A 22,250-nucleotide genomic window follows, 5' to 3' on the forward strand; every position below is an offset into this window, starting at 1 on the left:
CCCTGATTTTAGTCCTTGATAGGCTCAAAACCCTAGACTAGTGACCTGGATAGGTTTGAGGCCTGATGCTTGGAAATTGAAGACCATAGGTGGATGGATGAATCATATTGAGCCCTATGATTGTGTTGAGGATCATTTTACTTATTGATTGGCCCTTTGCCTGAACTTCCTATCCCCAAAAACGCCAATTGGAGTACTTGATGAACAAGTGACTGCTCTGCGTATCTATTTTGAGTTAATGGAGTAAATTGAGATGTGACATCTTAGGGGGGGTCAAAAGTTAGGGTATGACACAACTCCCACTACCCTGCACTGAAATTGATATTTGATTTCACTCTTTCCTTTGAATTCACTCAAGATTCTTTGTTGAGTTAGATTCTTCCACCAATTCTCATCAAATTTGTGGCTACAATGTAGCTCTCATCACTCTGATACTTGTCGTATTGTTTGTTTTTCACTGGAAATGGTTTATGCTCATGTATTTTCAAATCCCCTTCCATTTTATCTTCTGTTTTTTTTGAAAACGAGTAAGTTATGGTTTAAATGATTTTTTTGCGAAGGCATCATTGTAATCGTCTTAAAGAGACGAAGATAATGTCATAGGTCTTGATCTCTAATTTTACACTTGGAGAGTTATGGTTTTAGCCTTGGCGAGAGGTTGAAGATGATGACATGGTCATCTTCATCCAATGATGTGTTGACACGCCCTTTTTTCAAATTTTGTTTTAAACATTTTGATCTTGTGTATTATTCACTAATGACCATATATGCACAGCGCGCTGGATCCTTGGATCTGATTACTAGCGCGTTTTGACACTGATCTAGTAGTCTATATCTTTTATGTTTGATTTTCTTTTTCTTTTATTTAGTTTTTTAATTCATTTAATTTCAAAAATTAACATCTCTCTCATTTTAATTCCAAAAAATAGCATTGTTTTTTCTAAAATCTTCTTTTATTTTTTCTCTTTCTGATTTCTATTTTTCCATATTTTTTATTTTTGGTTTTAATATTTTACTTTATTAGATTTATTATAATTGGTTTAAAATTATTTTCTGACTTTCAAAAATTATGAAAAGTTTTGTCGACACTTCTTGACTTATATTTGACCTATGATTGATTTTTGAAATCTTCGTTTGATGTTATGATACCATTTATGTATTTCCTCACAAATTTTTAATTAATTAATCATTTTTGGTCATTTTTAAATAATTTTAAGTTTATGAAAAATATGAAACTTTTTCCTAAAAATCATATATAGTTTTTTCTGATTTTATTATGGTCTTATAAGAAATTTATTTGGTGTTTAGATACCTCTTAAGTATTTCATTAATAATTTTCTTATTTTAGACCATTTTAAAATCCCTTTTATGAGTTTTAAATAATAATTTTATTTCTTTTATGATTGGTTCTGAGTTTGTGAATGTTTTATGATACCTTGACTTAAATTCATTAATATCATTGGATCTAGGATGTTGATAGGTTTGAAAGAACAAAATCTATAATATTAGATGAATGATATTAATGATAGTTTGAGTTCTCTTCCCTCTCTTCTTCCCTTCTTTGATTGGTGGGTGTAAGTCTTGTTTGAATTTATTGTGTAAAGGTTTTGAGTCTATCAATCATATAATGAATCATCAAGATGATTCTCCATAAAAATCAAAACAAATTCATCTGGTTACATTTTCTATATCCCCCCTTTTCATCTAAATCTCATTCTTTTTATTTTACATGTGTTGCAAGTTTTAGGAGGATGATCATTTATATCATTTATCTAACTTGTTCTTAAACACATAAATTGTTGTTGACCGACCTCGTTGTAGGGTGACTTCTATATAAGTTACTTGGCGATTGCTAAATAAAGCGTTACATTTGGTCCCTTAAAGGAAAAGATTAAATGGCAGAGATTGTATGACAAATGGTTCAAGACTTTTGAAATCTTTTTGTGTAGAGGTTTTGACTCTATCAATCTTCTGAGGAGTTTCCATTAACTTTGAACCCAAGTTTATTAATCACTCACCATTGATCACTAATAACTAATCATTGACAATTAATAACTAACTTTACTTTATGCTCTTTATTATATTGCCCTTATTTTAATGCTTTATGTTTTACTGTCATTCATCATCATGTTTATGTTTATGCCATTTTTTCTTTGTCCACTTGGACATATGTTTATGCTTACGCAATTTTTCTTTTGTCCACTTGGACATATGTTTATGTTTATCCTCTTCTTCTTTTGTCCACTTGGACCATACTTTACTTTTATGATTAAAATAATAATAATCAACTTGAACCATAAAAGACTTAATGTGGATTTGGATTTTGGTTACCTTACCCTAAGCTTGGAGGATGAACCAATGGACTTAGATTTAGGATCTTGACCCTAACACTTTGAGAGTTTCATCTAAGTTTTTAATATTTTGATTGTATTGTGCTTGTTTGTGTGGAAGTCCTTGGAGTTTAATCTAAGGCATTTGGTTATTTATCTTTGTGTATGCAGATGATTCTTTGAAAGTCCTTGATGGTTAATTCCAAGGCATTGTGATAAAGAATTCATCTGAACACAGTTGTTACTCTGCCCAAATTTTTTCTCAAGTTCTCATGGTGTATTTCCAAAGCTTTGTGCAAGATTGTATATGAAAACATCAAGTTCATATGGATCCCCTAGTTGATATTGTGTTTGCTTGGTTATGGTAGTCCAAACGATGGGAAACGATGGTAATCCCTTCATCTCTTTTCCCCTTCTTTAATTTTCATAGTCTTCTCCCTTTTTCCTAAACCTTCTTATGTTTGTAAACTCTTTTAAAATATTTCTTTAAAAAATATCTTTTTCCCTTAGTGGCTTTTCTTTAAAAATTTAGACATGATTGATTGTTGCGGTGAGATGTAACTCCCCAAGGGTTTTAATATTGATTGATTGATGCGGTGAGATGTAACTCCCCAAGGGTTTTCCACTTGAAGGAGTTAGTGGCATACTTGTTGATTTCATCCAAGTTGGAGCCCTTCTTTCATTGGTGATGCAAATGGTCCATTTGTTATCATGTTCAAGATAATTGGCTGAGTATTCTCCTAATGAAGATAAAGTGTCTATCCAATTTTAAAAACCTTTTTCCCCTTAAGTGAAACTACATTTGCTCTTACTTCTCAATTGCACTGAGGAGGTATGTAAGCACAAGATGTAATGTATTGCCGAGCATAATTTTAAAATCAAACAAAACTCTTTCATTTGCATACAATCCTCTTTTTACACAGATTTTCAAAAAGGTTCATGTGGAGTACCACAAATATGAGGGGTGCTAACATATTCCCCTTGTATAACCAACACCCGTACCCAAAATCTCTTTTTTTATTATTTTTATTTAAAAAAAATTCTTTGGGTTTATTTCGCTCTTTTTCCATTTCCTTTGGAAATAATAAAGCGCGGTGGCGACTTTCACTAAAATAACGAGTCAAGTTAATCAATGGCTTTGATCTCAATTTTCCCCGCTACACTATGCAGGTATGAGACTGCACGGTTGAGGGAAGGCTTATAAGGATTGGTGGGTAGTCTGTTCCATAAGAAGTCCATAGTTAAGGGTGTTTGACTTGGAGCAATTTTGGGATGGTGACCTTCTGGTAAGTTTCCTAGAATGCGTGTGAGTGGGGACAAAACATGCTGAAAAAGACCCGTGTTGATTTGTGGGGTCAGTCGATAATCCCAAAAGCAGTCTGAGGTGTTACATGAAGTGTTGTGGTTCTAAGCGGGAATCGATCTTATTGGTGGGGATCTTTGACGAACGATGACTGAATCACCAGGGAAGTTTTGGTACCACAACAAGCGTCTATTGATGTTGCATTGCATTGTTTGTGACATTGCATGATGTTTCATTATGTGATGTTTTGACTATCCGTGACTAAATGAGATTTGGATGATGAATGTGATTGAATTATATGATGATGTTGTGAGATGATGATGATGATGTGAAGGCGTGAGTAATTATGTGAAGCATGAGAATACACATGTATCTGTATATATATGTCATTGTTGATACTTGTTGTATAACTACTATATTATTCCTTATTTCTTTTATAATGATTCTGCAATACTTACCCTTTCTGTTTGAATGTTACCTCTACGTGGGTAACACGCGAGTAATCAAGAATAGTTCGGTGAAGCTTAGAGGATAGCTTCATGAAGTCTTTTAGCGCTTTATGTCGAATAAAGAGGGTCTTGCTCTGATACGTAACATCGGGGTTGAGATCGTTTGTTTGGAACTATTACGTTCTTTTATTTGTTTTTAAATGTCAAATTACCTTTCATGGTACTTGATGGTTTTGGTTTATGTTTTATGAATAATGAAGTAGTTTTCTTGAAGTATTTTTAATAAAGAAGTGTTGAACTATAAATTCTGTTGCCAAAAGTTGATTTATTATCGTTGTGTTAAAAAGTGTTGATTTTAAATAATTTTGAGAACCCGTGTTACAAAGCAGGACATTTTATTTTATAAAGTTGTTTAGAGGGGACAGTACTATTGATTTTAATTTATTTAATTTGTATTATATGTGCGAAATATATGTGGTTTTAGAAGGGTGTTACAGTGGCAACCGAGGCGTTGGTGACTGAGATTAACGAAAATCTGATGCTAAAATGAGTCACAAATGTGTGTGGAAGGGAAACAGAATAGGGATACGTTTTGCTGATTTTTTATATCACTGGGAGATAGTGGGTCAACAGGCTAAAATTCGGTGAAAGGTTGTCTCTCAACAGGCTCTTGATACGATATTGAAATATGAGAGTGAGTGAGTCACATTTGTATAAAACAATGTATTTGAATAACACTACGGAACACGAGCCTTCTGCACTGTCACCTCACAATCTTCTCTACCCCTCTCACTAGTAGAGTTTTTGCCTTTCGTGGGAATTGAACCCTATACCATGGGATTCAAGTACATGTTCATTCAATTCCCACTATCAATTGAGCTAACTAGCGAAGGGGTAGATAAGATTGTGCGGGAGGTAGAGAAGATTATGAAGTGACCGTGTTGGAAGTACAGAAGGCTCGGGCTGTTACATTAATCACCTAAAAAACATACTACGGTATATTCTAATCTATTTTAGATGGGTTTAGAAATATTCAATATACAATATTAACATAATTGATTCTTAACAAATACAAAACAAGATAACACAAGATAAGCAAGGTTTACAAAATTACAAAAACTAAGAAGAAAAGGAACATTCAAGCATTTAAGAAGAGTATTATGATATTGAAATCTCCATGGAAACCTGCTCCATGGTTGGACGAGATCGTGGACTTTCATCCAAGCAAGAAAGTAGCGTCTTTGTAACGGATAGTAACTGCTTAGCTTTAGTATTCATTGGACGAGGGAGACGTTGGTCCAACATATCCATCAATGACATAGTATCAAGTTTTGATCCCGCCATATTGTTCCATTGTATACTATTAGATATAATGTCTCCAGGTTGTTTTCCATGAAGTATTTCCAATGCTAATACTCCAAAACTGTACACATCACATTTCTCATTCACTTCCATTGTGTATGCAAGTTCTATGCAAAAACAAAATAGAGAGATGGTTATGAAATTATGATTAGCAAACACAAATTATACAATATATCATCATAATTTGTCAATAATCGAAATGAAATTAACCTGGAGCAGAATATCCAAATGTGCCTACAAATGAGGTCCAATTGGCTGAATTAGGATTAAGAAGCTTAGCTGTTCCAAAGTCAGACACACGAGCCACATATTCTAAATCCATAAGTATATTCTTGCTTGATATATCACGGTGAACAATCGGAGGGAAGCAATCATGGTGCATATAGCATAAAGCATTTGCTACATCTTTAATGACATTCACCCTCTTATTCCAATCAAATTCAATTGCTTGTTCATCATCTTTCAAAATCTTTTCCAAACTACCTTTCTCCATGAACTCGTAGACCAAAAACGGCACGTGTGAATGTGAACAAAATCCATATAGCTTCACAATGTTACGATGTCGAATTTCTGTCAGAGCTTGAATCCCACTTGTGAAACATCTTATATTAGAATTTTCTCGATTTGTTGCTAAATGAATTTTCTTAACAGCAACAATTTGACCTGTGTGCAACTCAGCTTTGTAGACACTTCCATGTGTTCCTACTCCAATGAGATATTTGTCATGAAACTCTTCTGTTGCTTCAATAATGTTCTCATACACCATTTTACCATCAAAACTCCATATTGTGAATACATTATTCGGAGCAACGATAATTCCACCATCCTGGTTGTCTCTTGTGGTTCGCATTCGACATAAATATTTTGAGAACTTGAAACAAACGAATGCTAGCATTAGAGTTCCTGGTGCTAGAGGTAAAACTATCAATAAGATCAGATTCTTAGTCTTATGATTAGGATATCCACTGCAAGGCTTCAAGCCAAAAACATTACCACACAAGTCTGTATTATTTCTCAACACTTCAATTGTTGCATTATTGAATGCTCGCATATTTGGAAGTGGACCTTTCAATTGGTTATAAGATATATCAACAAATGTCAAGCTAACCATCTGATCAAAGGAAGAAGGGATAAATCCAGAAAAATTATTATGTGAAATATTCAATGTTTCTAAGAATTTCATTTTTCCAAGCATTGGTGGTATGGTTCCATTCAAAATATTTCTACTCAGATCAAGACTTTGAAGTGATTGAAACTCACCAAACTCATCAGGAATATTTCCAATGAATTTGTTGTGGCTCAAACTTAAGTTGAATAATTTAGATAAACTGACAAGTTCTTTTGTGATGAAACCGCTTAGATTATTTGCTGCAACATCTAAGATTTCAAGTTCCTTTAACGATGCTATTTTCACATGAACATTACCAGAAAGATGGTTGTTGCGTAAAAAGAGTCTTCCCAATTTGGTCAAGTTGCCTAAATCCTTTGGAATATTTCCTGTAAGTTGGTTTGAAGATAAGTCAATTGAATATAAGTTGGTTGCTTTACTGAGTTCGGATGGTATACAACCGGAGATATGATTTTGGGAAATGTGAAGATCTGTCAAGTTATGAAACTTTCCCAAGTTAGATGAAAGATGGCCATAAAAATTATTGTCATCCAATCCCATGAACTTCAAATTTGGGTTTACACCAAAAAAATCAGTTATGTTTTCCTCAAAATGGTTATTTTCAAGCCTAAGTCTAATAAGGCTTGAACAATTCTTCAAACTCCTTAGAACTCGGCCTATGAAATGGTTATTGTAAGCACCAATATTTTTCAGGTTTGCACCAACGCAAATGTTCTGAGGAAACTGACCTGTAAAATTATTATCAAATACACTGAATGTTTCCAAATTACCAAGTATATTCATTTCAATCGGAATTGTCCCACTGAGATGGTTTCCCCCAAAGCCAAGATATCGTAAATGGCTTAAGTTTCCAATTGCAGCTGGAATTTTACCAGATAGATTATTATCATATACATTGAATGTTTCCAAATTACCAAGTATACACATTTCAATAGGAATTGTCCCACTGAGATGGTTTACGGCAAAGCCAAGATATCCTAAATGGCTTAAGTTTCCAATTGCATCTGGAATTTTACCAGTTAGATTATTATTTGACAAATCTATGTATATAATAGATCTCATCATTCCAATTTCTTTAGGAATAGAACCAGAAAGATTATTGTCATTAAGAAGTAGATTGTTTATCTCTAATAATTTTCCAATTGTAGGTGGGATAATTCCATCCAACAAGTTGCCACGAAGATCAAAAGTGACAATATTTGGAAGTGATGAGAAGTTAAAACTTTGAAGCGTACCTTTCAGTCTCATATTTGTGAGATTTACTATTGAGACAGACATGGAATCTTCATTGCACGAACCTCCAAGCCAGTTGCATGAATTATTGCCACTCCATGAAGACAACGAAGTTTGGCTTTGGCTGTCAAGACTTTCTTTCCACTTCAACAAAGCACTTGCTTCTCTGCTTTGTAAAGATGGTGAAAGTGTCATGGAAGAAGGGTCAGTAATGAGTGCACAAAAGTACACTGAAAACAAGAGGCAAAGGGGTACACACTTGATGAACTCAAGCATTGGAAATATGGAGTTTTTAATGTCAAGTTTTTAAATATAATGGTTAGTTCTCTACTAATTTGTTGTTTGCATGGTGTTTCAGATATATTTATAGCTACAAATTATATTGATAGTCGACACTCTTACTAAATAGCTCTTCGTGTGTACAGTACATTCACCCAATTCTACAATGATGTGTTTCCCTTAATAGCTGTTTGTGTGATGTACACAATTAAGTTTTGTTAGTCATTCTCCATGAATATACGAGTTTAAGCGGTTGGATTGAGTATACAAGTTAATTAAAAATGTTGGATTTTATATATGAAAGTTTAAAATAGTGTAATCATGGTTTTCATGGTAATTTTTTTGTCTAATAATTTGGATCTAAAATTCACCCAATTGGAGGCCATCCGCTGATAATAGTTTTGAAGGATTAATTTAGCAAATATTATGATATGATGTCAGCATTTAATTTCTTTTATTGCAGTTCTAAGTTATAATTTTTCTTTTTTTAAATCTTTTAGTATTTTATTTTTATTTTAAGGTTAAGATATTTATAGTTATTTTTGTCATAAATTGTTGTAACTCACTTATCTCATAATTCATTATGTTTAAGTTATATACATATATTGCATAACTTTCTAAGATATATGATGAGGAGCATGAGATTTGTGCCTTTGTGGATGAAATAGATGGAAGCTTTAGTGTTTCCAATCCATTGGATGAGTTGGAAAGAAGTGTGCCTACCGGTGGATAAAGGCAGTCTTGGTTTAAGAAGTTTGGAAGCACTACGCCAAATTTGAGTTTTAGCAGCACCCTTACGAAAGCGCTTTTTGGAAAAGCGCTGCTATAGGCTTAGCTAAAAACAAAATAAAAAAACACTGAAAAAAAAGCGCTGGTATAGGGGGATTTATGAAAGCGCTTTCAAAAAGCGCTGCTACAGGGGGATTTATGAAAGCACTTTAATAAAAGCGCTGGTAAAGAGGGGGGGGGGGGTACGAGAGCGCTTTTAGAAAGCGCTACTATAGGGGGGGTATGAAAGCGCTTTGTTAAAAGCGCTGGTTAAGGAAGGGGTACGAGAGCGCTTTTACCCAAAGCGCTTTCTAAGTCCATTTAATTAAAACAAAAAAAAAGAATTCCCTCAGACAAATTCATTATTCTATTTTTCATCCCAAATCCCTAATTAATCATTTTCACTATTTTCTACATACAAACTCTCTCTTCTCTGGTGCCCCTCTGTTTCGCTTACACTCTCTCCGCCGTCCCCCTGTTTTGCTCACTCTCTCTCCGCCATCCCCAGCTTCGTTCGTCCCTCTCTCCGTCGTCCCTCTCACCGTCGTCCCTCTCTCCGCCGTCCCTCCCTTCGTCCGTCACGAGCACTACTCCCTCCGGCCACAAGCACTACTCCTTCCGACCGTAATCACCGCCACGGCATCAGGTAACCACGAGCACTACTGTTACCTATTCAATATACTACTCCTATTTATGGTTAAGTTAATTGTTGACAGATTTTCTTAGGATAGGTTTTGAGTGTAATTGAGGTGAGTGGTTAACTATTATGTTGTTACTGTCCCTGAATCTCTTGAATGTGTCCCTGTGATACAAAAATATAGCTTGTTCATGTAACAATGGCATATACCTTTACCAATATGATAAGTTTTATCTGTCACTAAGAGGGAATTTTTAAACGAAAGGTAAATGCCAATTTTTTGTCATCTGCATGTTAATTAAAAAAAATAAATACACAACAGTTAGATGGTTTGGAAATTTGTTTGGAATTTCTTAATAAGTCAATGACTATAATTTTATATATAGGAAGAATAATATAAACTATTTAATAATAGAATGAGTATGTATTTTCTTTTAATAAAGTTAATCTATTCTAAATACTTTTCCTTAGTAAAAAAAATTAAAATTTTATGGTAAAAATGGATATAATTTGTATAGTCGAAACGAATATAATGTTGTTTTATTTATTTATTTATTTTAAAATTAAAATTAAATTAAGAAATGGAAAAGAAACAAATGTTTGGTGGACTAGGTTGAATTCTAAAGAAGAAATCGTTTCACTCAATAATAAAACATAACTATGTTGTGTTTTTCTATATCAAAATGAGAACATGACTATGTTGTGTTTTTCTATATCAATATGTCTCATGCTTTTGTATCCTTTCTATTAATCCATGCAACTCAAGAGAAAGGACGACTAAGATTGCTCTTTTATTAGGAGAGTTATTGGTGATTTGTGTCGGTCATGGAATTGGTGATTGGTGTCCATGGGAAAACTCAAATTCTGAAACTGTGTTTTATGGAATTTGCACTATTCACTCATTCTTATTATAATCATACATTGAATTGAATTTCTTGTATAGGTCTGACTGGATTGATAACCTTGGATCTCTTTGGATCTCGTATCATTGACTCTGGTACTACATATTTACGAGTATGTACACACTTCAAACTATTGTTGATTTCCCTTGTTCATTTGATTTCCTTCCTTCTTTAAAATACCTAATTATAATTTGTGTCTCTATAATCCGTTATGATATTGTTATAATTATTCAAAGAGAATAAATAAATATACATAAAGTTTACTCTTCTTTTCTTTATACACATTTAAATATTATTTCTTCTTATTGCATATTGTTGATTATAATTGTTCTCTCTCGCCAAAGTAATTAGTTGTGCTTTGAATGAACTGTAATTAGTGGTTGAGTTGATTTTTATTGTATGAAATTTTTTATAATAGAAGTTTTCTTTCCTTTGAATTAGCAGCGTTTCTCGTCCTAGCAGTTCGACGTACATCGCTCATTCTCTACGTTTTCTTGAGTTCGGTAAAATCCGAGGTAAATTTCTTTCTCAAATATACACTATTTTTATGTTGAAAGAAAATGAATGGTATGTAATATGTATGATTGAGATACTTTATTAGATGTAATTATTATTTGCTTTCGTATGTTGAGATTTTTGTGAAGAGATCTCATTAGGAGCAACATGCTCTAAAAAAGAACTCCGTCTTTCAAAATATAATCTTTTTTTAAGAGTGCAAGAGATGTCAAATTTGTATAGTTGTGATTGCAAATTAAAAGGAAAGTTAGTATTTCAAATTTCTTTCAATCGATTTTGTCTTGGTGGTTACTAACTTTGTGAATTTGCTATAGGGGTAACTTGTGTAGGGTGAAAGTTTGATCGTTTCCCGGCCTAGTTCGACATTTGGCGTTTTCTTGAGTTCGGTAACATCTGAGGTGAATTTCTTTCTCAAATTACTGGTATTATGATGAATTTGTCTGAAATTGTATGATTATATATGTTGCGTTTTATTGCTCCGGGTTCATTCCGTTTATACTTTGCGTTTTGACAGAAACACATTATAGTCATGTTATCTACTTTCAAAGAAGAAATGAAAGAGGCTCAAGAGCTTTGCTCATTATTCCGACATGTGGAATAGTCTTGATGTCAATTTTGTTAATCTTTAAGTGATAAACTTACTAACTTTGTGAATTCACTATAGGGGTTACTTGTGAAGAGTGAAAGTTTGATCATTTTTGTTTAGCTTAATTAAGACACGGATAAGACATGGATGAATTCAAACCGATTGTCGAAAGAGTACGAGAAAGGGGTATGGGAATTCGTTAACTTTGCGGTTGCGCACTCCGAAGACCCAATTTGAATGACGTTTCCTTGCTTGGGTTGCTGTTATGGGGGTAAGGTTGACGGGAATTAGTTGGCATCACATTTACTACGGTTTGGAATTGATAGAAGTTATACATGCTGGCATTTGCATGGTGATAAAAGTAACGGGAATGTTGAGTCGAGGTGTAATACGAAGTATGCTTCAAACGATGATTGCACAGACACATACGATTATGATCGAATCAAAGAGATTGCAGAAGCGCTTGAAGAAGATCTTGAGGATTGTCCCAAAATTTTCGAGAGGTTGGTAAGCGATGCAGAGAAACCGTTGTATGATGGTTGTACAAAATTCACAACATTGTCTGCGGTGTTAAAGTTGTACAACTTAAAGGCGGACAATGGATGGTCGGATAAAAGTTTCACAGAGTTATTAGCCCTGATGAAAGATATGCTACCAGAGGATAATGTTCTTCCCAATCGAACGTAGGAAGCCAAAAAGATGTTGTCCTCTATTGGCATGAGCTATGATAAGATACATGCATGTCCAAACGATTGCGTTTTGTTTCAAAACGAGTATGCAGCGTTGAATGAGTGTCCTAAATGCGGTGCCCCTCGATATAAGAAAAAGTTATCTCCGACCGAAGTCTTATGGTATTTTCCTATAATTATGAGATTTAGACGCATGTATCGTAGTGAAACCGATTCAAGACACTTGACTTGGCATGCAGATGAAAAAGAATTATTGATGGAAAGTTGCGACATCCGGCAGACTCACCACAGTGGATGAAAGTTAATAGTGATTTTCCTGAATTTGGAAAAGAAGCAAGAAACCTTCGCTTGTCATTGTCTACTGATGGTATGAACCCGCATGGTATTCAAAGTATCTCGCATAACACCTAGCCTGTGATTCTTATGATTTATAACCTACCTCCGTGGCTATGTATGAAGCGTAAGTACATGATGTTATCTATGTTAATTTCTGGGCCTAAACAACCAGGGAATGACATAGACGTATACTTGGCACCCTTAATCAAAGATTTAAAGTTTTTGTGGGAGAACGGTGTGGAGGTTTACGATGGGTATAGGAAAGAAAGTTTCCTGAGTATCCCGATCGGGTGAGGGGTAAAGGTCATCGTGTGACTCCAACCTCTTTCTACAAGCATTCTAGGAGAAGAAAACCTACCAATGAAGAAGTGTTTCAAAAATTGCAGGAATTACAAGCACAAGTCTTTGAATTGCAAAGAGATAAAGAGATGTATATGAGAGAAAAGTGCAATACTTCATCGGTGAAAGAAACTAGTGATAAAGCTAGTATCAATTGTCAAAGAAAATTTCCCGAGGTAATTATACATTTTTTCCTTACAATTGTTCTATTTTATTAATGATAATGACTTTATATTTGCTTTTTGTTTAGGGCATTTCATCTTGCCAACTATACTTATCGTCACCAAATTATCGCCTAGTTGGCAAGGGAAAAGTGCACAATACTTTGGGAGATTTACTTCACCATAGACCGCTCCCAGATGGACACCTGAAAGTATCAGTTGATGTTGTATTAAATCATGATGTTGTGCTACCAGTACCTGACATGGTCTCAGAGACAACATTGCTGCGAGATGCAATTGGGTCATTTGTTGCATGGCCCTCGGAGCTCATTATCATTGGTGATGAGGTATATTGAAAACCATTATGAATCATTTAGTTTTCGAATGTCAATTCTGAACGGTTACGTAAATTATATTTTAATTTTAGACTGCTCCTGCAAAACCCGCAATTAAGGGTAAAGGGATTTTACAGGAGTAGGAGTCTGTTGCATCACTAAAAGAGGTACATTTAAAGTGTTAATATTTAATCTGAATCTAAAACTGCATGATTTTATAATTTATCTAAGTTATATGATCTTTAGGCATCTGCTCGGGGGTCACAACAAGTGACGCAGCAAGTTCGTAGCGTACCAACCAAGGAAAAGGGTCCTCCGAAGCTAGGGGCAAAAAAAGGTGATGCTTTTGTGCCTCGATACCGGACGACGCTCGAAACACTTGTTGATATGTCAGATTTGAAGGATGGTGCTTTCCGTGAAATTAATATGGATGAAGCTATCTTTGGTATTAAATTCCTGTCAAATATTGCACTAGATGACTTGGATGAGATTTTTTCGCATGACTAACTAGGCGTCGGTAATATTCACTCATACATCCGGTAATATTCACTCATCCAATATATTATTTAATTAGTTGAACAATTTATTTACACATTTCAATGAAAATAATCTAATGTTTATTATGTTTTTATTTAAGTTTGTTGTATGATAAAGTGTTGTGCGGGACTGCATTGTCAAACAGATTCCGTTTCGTGTCTTCCGCCCATTGCAGCAGACAGACAATTGCTACGGAACCGGAATCAGTTAGACAGCGCTTTGTTGATAGATTCCTGTCCACCAAAAATATAGAAAGTCTGTTTCTTTGGCCATATAATACCCGACCAGTAGGGTTAGTTTCTCATTATTGGTTCATCTAATCTTTTTTCTTTTGTGTAGCAAAATTTTCATATAAACTTTTATTTTAATTTATAGCGCACACTGGTTGTTGCTTGCTATCAAATCTATAAGAGAAGTGGTATATTTTCTGAATTCGGTAGATGGTGAGTGGACCAATTATCCGGCTATGAATTCAATGATTGATACGTAAGTGGGATCGTTCTATATATTCGTGTATATTTATATATTTAATTATTTGTGAGATTGATCTAAATATATGTTTTTATATTTTTGTTAGATCAATACAAGTGTTCTGAAGTCAAAGAGACGCACAGGTATCCCGGACTAAATCAAACAACATTCCTTGGATCAAAGTGCAGGTACATTAATTTTCACAATTTTGCTCATAATATTTATGCTACTTGATAAAACAAGACAACTATAAAATCTTATTTGTTTTTCTATGTAGCGTCCGCAAGTAAGATTTTATAGTTGTCTTGTTTTATCAAGTAGCTTAAATATTATAAGCAAAATTGTGAAAATTAATGTACCTCCACTTTGATCCAAGTAATGTTGTTTGATTTAGTCCGGGATACCTGTGCGGCTCTTTGACTTCGGAACACTTGTATTGTTCTAACAAAATATAAAAGCATATGTTTAGATCAATCTCACAAATAATTAAATATATAAATATACACGAATATTTAGAACGATCTCACTTATGTATCAACCATTGACTTCATATCCGGATAATTGGTCCACTCACCATCTACCGAATTCAGAAAATATACCACTTCTCTTATAGGGTTGATAGCAAGCAACAACCAGTGTGCGTTATAAATTAAAACAATAGTTTATATGAAAATTTTGCTACACAAAAGAAACAAAGATTAGATGAACCAAGAATGAGAAACTAACCCTACTGGTCGGGCATTATACGCCCAAAGAATCAGACTTTATGTATTGCCGGTGGACATGAATCTATCGACTAAGTATTGTCTAACTGATTCCGGTTCCGTAGCAATTGTCATTCCGCTGCAATGGGCGGAAGACACGAAACAGAATCTGTTTGACAATGCAGTCCCGCGCAACACTTTGTCATACAACAACCTTAAATAAAAACATAATAAACATTAGATTATTTTCATTGAAATGTGTAAATAAATTGTTCAAATAATTAAATAATATATCGGATGAGTGAATATTACCGGATGTATGAGTGCATATTACTGACGCCTAGTTGTTCATGCGTAAAAATCTCTTCCAAGTCATCTAGTGCAATATTTGACAGGAATTCAATACCGAAGATACCTTCATCCATATTGATTTCACGGAAAGCACCACCCTTCAAATCGGACATATCAACAAGTGTTCCGAGCGTCGTCCGGTATCGAGGCACAAAAGCACCACCTTTTTTTGCCGCTGGCTTCGGAGGACCCTTGTGTGGTACGCTACGAACTTGCGGCGTCACTTGTTGTGAGCCCCGAGAAGATGCCTAAAAATCATATAAGTTAGGTAAAATATAAAATCATGCAGTTTTAGATTTAGATTATATATTAACACTTTAAATGTACCTCTTTTAGTGATGCAACAGACTCCTCCTCCTGTAAAATTCTTTTACCCTTAATTGCGGGTTTTGTAGGAGCCGTCTAAAATTAAAATGTAAAAAATAATTAACGTAACGGTGCAGAGTTGACATTTGAAAACTAAAGGATTCATAATGATTTTCAATATACCTCATCACCAATGATAATAAGCTCCGAGGGCCATGCAACAAATGATCCTATTGCATCTCGCGTCAATGTTGTCTCTGAGACCATGTCAGGTACCGGAAGCACCGCATCATGATCTAATACAACATCAACTGATACTTTCAGGTGTCCATCCGGGAGCGGTCTATGGTGAAGTAAATCTCCCAAAGTGTTGTGCACTTTTCCCTTGCCAACTAGGCGATAATTCGATGACGATAAGTATAGTTGGCAAGATGAAATGCCCTAAACCAATAGTAAATATAGAGTCATTATCATTATTAAAATAGAATAATTTGTAAGAAAAAAAATTTATAATTACCTCGGGAAATTTTCTTTGACAGTTAATACTAGCTTTATCACTAGTTTCTTTCACCGATGAAGTATTGCACTTTTCTCTCATATACATATCTTTATCTCTTTGCAATTCAGAGACTTGTGCTTGTCATTCCTGCAATTTTTGCAACACTTCTTCATTGGTAGGATTTCTTCTCTTAGAATTCTTGTAAAAAGAGGTTGGAGTCACACCATGACCTTTACCCCTCACCCTACCAGGATACTCAGGAGCATCTAGTGCTCTACTAAGTACGCTCCTATCATCCTGGTCCTCACCGGTGAATACCGATTGCGACATGGTCTCCTGTAATTCATTTACATTTCAATAATTATTAGTGGAGATAAAAAATCAATTATATATTAAAAAACATTTTATTTAATTAAAGACATAATGTTATACTTACACATTCAGCATAAACTCTTTGAACATCGGGATCGACAGCTTGATTCTTGCCCACACGAGCTTCTTTCCACAACACATGTACTGGAAGTGAGGTTTCCTAACTTTTCGACTCCTCTAACTATGCATTCACACAAATGATAAAATCGTCAAATAAAACACATTTAGACACTTAATTAAAACGCATTTCTATTTACATACAATTTTTTCCTCTAAGCGTGCATATCCCAAACGCCCTTTTTTTTATGGATACGCGGGTTTTGATGCTCTCGCACTATTTGTGGCACTCCTTTTCCGAAAAGCTTCATCTCTTTGATTTACAAACTCAACCCAATCTTCTTCATCAATGAAGATCTCATACTTTTTTGGACGTCCCGGGACCTCTTCAAGAAAGTTTCCTTCTTTATCCTTAAGATAGGTGTTTGTTAAAAAAGTTTTCCACCCTCTATATCTTTTTCCGGCCAAACCAAGAATGTAGCGTTTACGCTCATCTGGTATGTTAAAAGACCTCTGCAAACAAACATACGCATAGAGTGTGTTAGTATAAGTAATTTAAACAAATTATCGTCAAGATAATAACAACAACCATATATGATACCTTAAGCTCGTCCCAAATCATGTTTTTTTTATCGTCCAACTCTTTGCTTTTCAGATTCCATTTAGCTACAGAGACTGGAATATGCAAACGAACAAGTGTACCAATATAGCTTGTCAACTTTGCAGAATTAGGACCAATTGGTTGGTTATCATAATTCCATTCCAAATTATATATTAATCCTTGGTCTCTATGTCGAACGATTCCTTTCATAATGGTGATGCCTCGTGCAACTTCTTTTGATGATGTATCAGGTGGAGGATTTGTATCCGAAGCATCTCTATCTTGTGAGTTTTCTTGTGAGTTTTCTTGATTACTAGCCATTGAACCTGTATCAAACAAACTAAAGCACATTAGTACACTATTAATAAGTTAACAAATTATACAAGTCAAATGGAAGTCAAACCATGCATGTACAAGTAAATCTGGATCGAAATCGGTGAAATCAGAATAAGCGTCAAAAAAAGAAAGCTGGCGGTATTGAACAAAATTTACATGGCTATGGTAAAACGACCTCACAGACTCAAAAATGAAGTCGGTTTTCCGAAATTCAGACCCTAAGCCCGACTTTTGATTACGGGCAGAAGCAAAACCGATAAAAAAACAGTTCCGAAATGTAAAGATAAGTGCATGAGCAGCTCCGAAATCGTCAAAATAGTATAGTTACATGTAAAGAAGTCGACAAACGGAAACATGGTTCAAAAGTTATGTACAAAACGAAAATATGCACCAAAATTGAATAAGTATTGTAACAATCGGAGTACAAATTGAAAAAACTATACAAATTGAATATATAACAATCGGTACAAATTGAATAAAGCACATTAGTCGGAATATGTATACTATTACCTTTTTCACTAATGTCTCTTTCTTTTCTTGGTAGGATTGTGTTCTACGCGTCTCTTAACAACGCGGACGGTTGGATTGATCCAAATACCCTCATTATGATCATTTCTAGTACAAGATTCATTCTCATTTTGATCGTTTCTTGTACAAGATTCAATGCCAACATCAATATCACCTTGATCTCCAATGTTTTCATCAACTATTTTGTTATATAAAGGCACTATAGACCATTTCGTACTTGTCGGATCATTGACATAGAACACTTGTTTAGCTTGAGAGGCTAGAATGAAAGGCTCATCTTTGTACCCCACCCTATTGAGATCCACTTGCAAAAATCCCGACTTATCCATTCGTATGCCATTATTATTTTCAACCCACTTGCAACCAAATACAGGAATCTGAAACTTCGCGTAATCAAACACTAAAATGCGCTCGATAACCCCAAAATATGACAAATTTGCAAATTTCGGATTTAAGTCATTCGCACTTGATATGTGCATTGCTTCAGCTACCAAGGTAACACCACTATTTTGCATAGTACTTTTATCATCCTGTTCTTTGGTATAAAATGTGTATCCATTATTTGCGTATGTGCTATAAGAAAACACAATTATACTTGGACCATGTGCTAAACATCTCAACCTTTCTGTTACTGAAACAGGGTCTAAATGATACTTTGAATAAATATATTCCCTAAACCACGGAATGAAACTTCGATTGTGCTCTCCTACTATCCAATTTTCATTTCTATTCGGATTTAAATCTCGGAGAACAACCTTGTGCATTTCAACATACGGCTCAACCTCAATCTCATTGTGCAGAACATACAAGTGCGCTTGATCCCGCTCGACCATTGATATTGTCACAACTTTATTTCCAAATAGCCTTTTTCCTTCTTTTTTTTCAACAATATGAGATTTGGGGAGTCCAATTGATTGAACATTTGACAGAAAATCAATACAAAACTCAACCGCTTCTTCAACAATGTATCGTTCGGCAATACACCCCTCCGGTCGACTTCTGTTTTTCACGTACCCTTTTAATATTTTCATATAACGTTCAGCAGGGTACATCCATCTCATATAAGCTGGTCCGCACAATTGTGTCTCTTTCACAAGATGAACGACTAAATGAACCATTATGTCAAAAAACGAGGGAGGAAAATACATTTTAAGATCACATAAAGTAACAACTATCTCTTTTTGCAATGTTGGTAAGATCGTGGGATCGATCACCTTACTGCAAATTGACCTGAAGAAAAAATACAGTTTAGTTATTGCGCTTCTTACTTTTTCTGGCAGAATAGAACGTATACCTATTAGTAAAAAATGTTCCATTATAACATGGAAATCATGCGTCTTCAAACTCTTTAACTTGAGGTCTTTCATGGACACAAGTCTTCTAATATCTGAAGAGTAGCCTTCTGGAACTTTAACTTCACTGAGGAACTTACACAATGTTTTCTTCTCCTTTCTAGATAGAGTGTAAACAGCAGGTGGCAGATATATTCGTCTTCCTTTCGTCACGGGTCCTAATTCAGTTCTCATTCCCATGTTTACCATGTCCTTCCTTATGTTAAGGTCATCCTTAGACTTTCCTTGTATATTGAGTAACGTACCTATAACGCTGTCAAATACATTTTTTTCAATATGCATAACATCGAGAAAATGTCTTACGTACAACGACTTCCAGTATGGAAGTTCAAAAAAATTGACTTCTTCTTTCACCTACCCTTGACAAGTGAATGTGCAAAAGGCTTGCCAAACTGAGTGCTCACATCTTTCACCTTTTCAAAAATTTGATCACCTGTCAAAAAAGGCGGGGCTGTACGTTGTTCGGCCTTTCCATTGAATGCTTTTCTCCACCCACGGTAGTGATGATTAGAATTTAAGAATCTACAATGGCCGATAAAGACATTCTTCTGACAAAGATCCAATCGTGTCGTATCAGTTTCATCTTCACAAACAAGACACGCTTTTTGACCTTTATTGTTGTACCCGGATAGATTTCCGTATGCTGGAAAATCATTAATTGTTCCAAACAACATCGCCCTCAAGTTGAAACTTTCTTTCCTATACCCATCGTAAACCTCCACACCGTTCTCCCACAAAAACTTTAAATCTTCGATTAAGGGTGCCAAGTATACGTCTATGTCATTCCCTGGTTGTTTAGGCCCAGAAATTAACATAGATAACATCATGTACTTACGCTTCATACATAGGCACGGAGGTAGGTTATAAATCATAAGAATCACATGCCATGTGCTATGCAAGATACTTTGAATACCATGCGGGTTCATTCCATCAGTAGACAATGACAAGCGAAGGTTTCTTGCTTCTTTTCCAAATTCAGGATATTCACTATTAACTTTCATCCACTGTGGTGAGTCTGCAGGATGTCGCAACTTTCCATCAATAATTCTTTCATCTGCATGCCGAGTCAAGTGTCTTGAATCGGTTTCACTACGATACATGCGTCTAAATCTCGGAATTATAGGAAAATACCATAAGACTTTGGCCGGAGACAACTTTTTCTTATATCGAGGGGCACCGCATTTAGGACACTCATTCAACGCTGCATACTCGTTTCGAAACAAACACAATCGTTTGGACATGCATGTATCTTATCATATCTCATGCCAATAGAGGACAACATCTTTTTGGCTTCATACGTTCGATTGGGAAGAACATTATCCTCTGGTAGCATATCTTTCATAAGGGCTAATAACTCTGTGAAACTTTTTCCGACCATCCATTGTCCGCCTTTAAGTTATACAACTTTAACACCACAGACAATCTTGTGAATTTTGAACAACCATCATACAACGGTTTCTCTGCATCGCTTACCAACCTCTCGAACATTTTGGGACAATCCTCAAGATCTTCTTCAAGCGCTTCTGCAATCTCTTCGACTCGATCGCCATCACATGTGTCTGTGCAATCGTCGTTTGAAGCATACTTCGTATTACACCTCGAATCAACATTCCCATTACTTTTCTCACCAAGCAAACTCCAAACTATATAACTTCTATCAATTCCAAACCGTAGTAAATGCGATGCCAACTGATTCCCGTCAACCTTATCCCTATAACAGCAACCCATGCAAGGACACGCCATTCGAATCAGGTCTTTGGAGTGCGCAACCGCAAACTTAACGAATTCCCATACCCCTTTCTCGTACTCTTTTGACAATCGGTTTGAATTCATCCATGTCTTATCCATGTCTTAATTAAGCCAAACAAAAATGATGAAACTTTCACTCTTCACAAGTAACCCTATAGCGAATTCAATTCATAAAGTTAGTAAGTTCATCACTTAACGATTAACGAAATTGACATCAAGAATATTCCACATGTCGGAATAATGAGTATTACTTAATATAATCTAAAAATCAACTATTAGTATTCAGTCCCCTTCTACTTTTTAAGGTTTTCATGGTCATTTTGGAAAATTTAAATTTTGGGATCGGCCGCTATGCATCACTATCCCCCACTTTTGAGATCAGACGCTATGCATAACTATTCGGGAATGATTACTATAATTCAAACTCTAGATACATGCCAATATGAAATATATCTAAACCGGTAAATTCTCACACGTGTAGAAACATACCTTTTAACGAGGTCCTACACGCCGAAAATGTATCCCTCTTGGACTATCTTGTTAGCAATAATCTGTCAAATGAAGAGGAACTAATTAAAGTGCGACTAATTAAAGTGGAGAAGTAAGCAACTAATTAAAGTGCAAACGATCCATCATAGCAGTTCATTCAAATCACAACTAATTACTTTGATGAAAGAGATTCAGAAACTATAGCAAAAGAATAACTAATTACCTTTAGAGAAACTATAGCAAACGAATAACTAATTACCTTTAAAGAAATTCAGAAACTTCTGGAACCACATACCGTAAGATAATCTGATGTCTCTAGTGATGTTCTTTTAAAAAATCTTTAATATCCCCTGAAAAATAAAATTTAGAACAATTAGCCTTATATACATCCTGCGAATATGTATAATTGATTACGAGCCTCTTTTATACAATGAATCCAAATGTGACAACACTACGGGAACAAAATGAATGACATAACATGGCTAAGAAAATGATCTGAAACTAAACTAATCATCACCTAGATGTTATAGCAAACCTAGATACA

The 22,250-nt window shown here is 35.0% G+C and overlaps 1 protein-coding gene across 1 annotated transcript; it reads right to left on the bottom strand.

Moving 5' to 3' along the window:
• Positions 1-5,126: 5,126 nt before the first annotated feature.
• Positions 5,127-8,141, bottom strand: LOC131624559 (MDIS1-interacting receptor like kinase 2-like). Its single transcript, XM_058895510.1, has 2 exons — positions 5,655-8,141; positions 5,127-5,551 (listed from the first exon to the last, which is right to left on the bottom strand). Exons 1-2 carry the CDS (start codon positions 8,080-8,082, stop codon positions 5,241-5,243), a joined length of 2,739 nt encoding a protein of 912 aa, XP_058751493.1. The 5' UTR covers positions 8,083-8,141; the 3' UTR covers positions 5,127-5,240.
• Positions 8,142-22,250: the final 14,109 nt, after the last annotated feature.

Source organism: Vicia villosa, unplaced genomic scaffold (genome assembly GCF_029867415.1).
Source record: "Vicia villosa cultivar HV-30 ecotype Madison, WI unplaced genomic scaffold, Vvil1.0 ctg.000137F_1_1_3, whole genome shotgun sequence".
NCBI classification, from domain to species: Eukaryota; Viridiplantae; Streptophyta; class Magnoliopsida; order Fabales; family Fabaceae; genus Vicia; species Vicia villosa.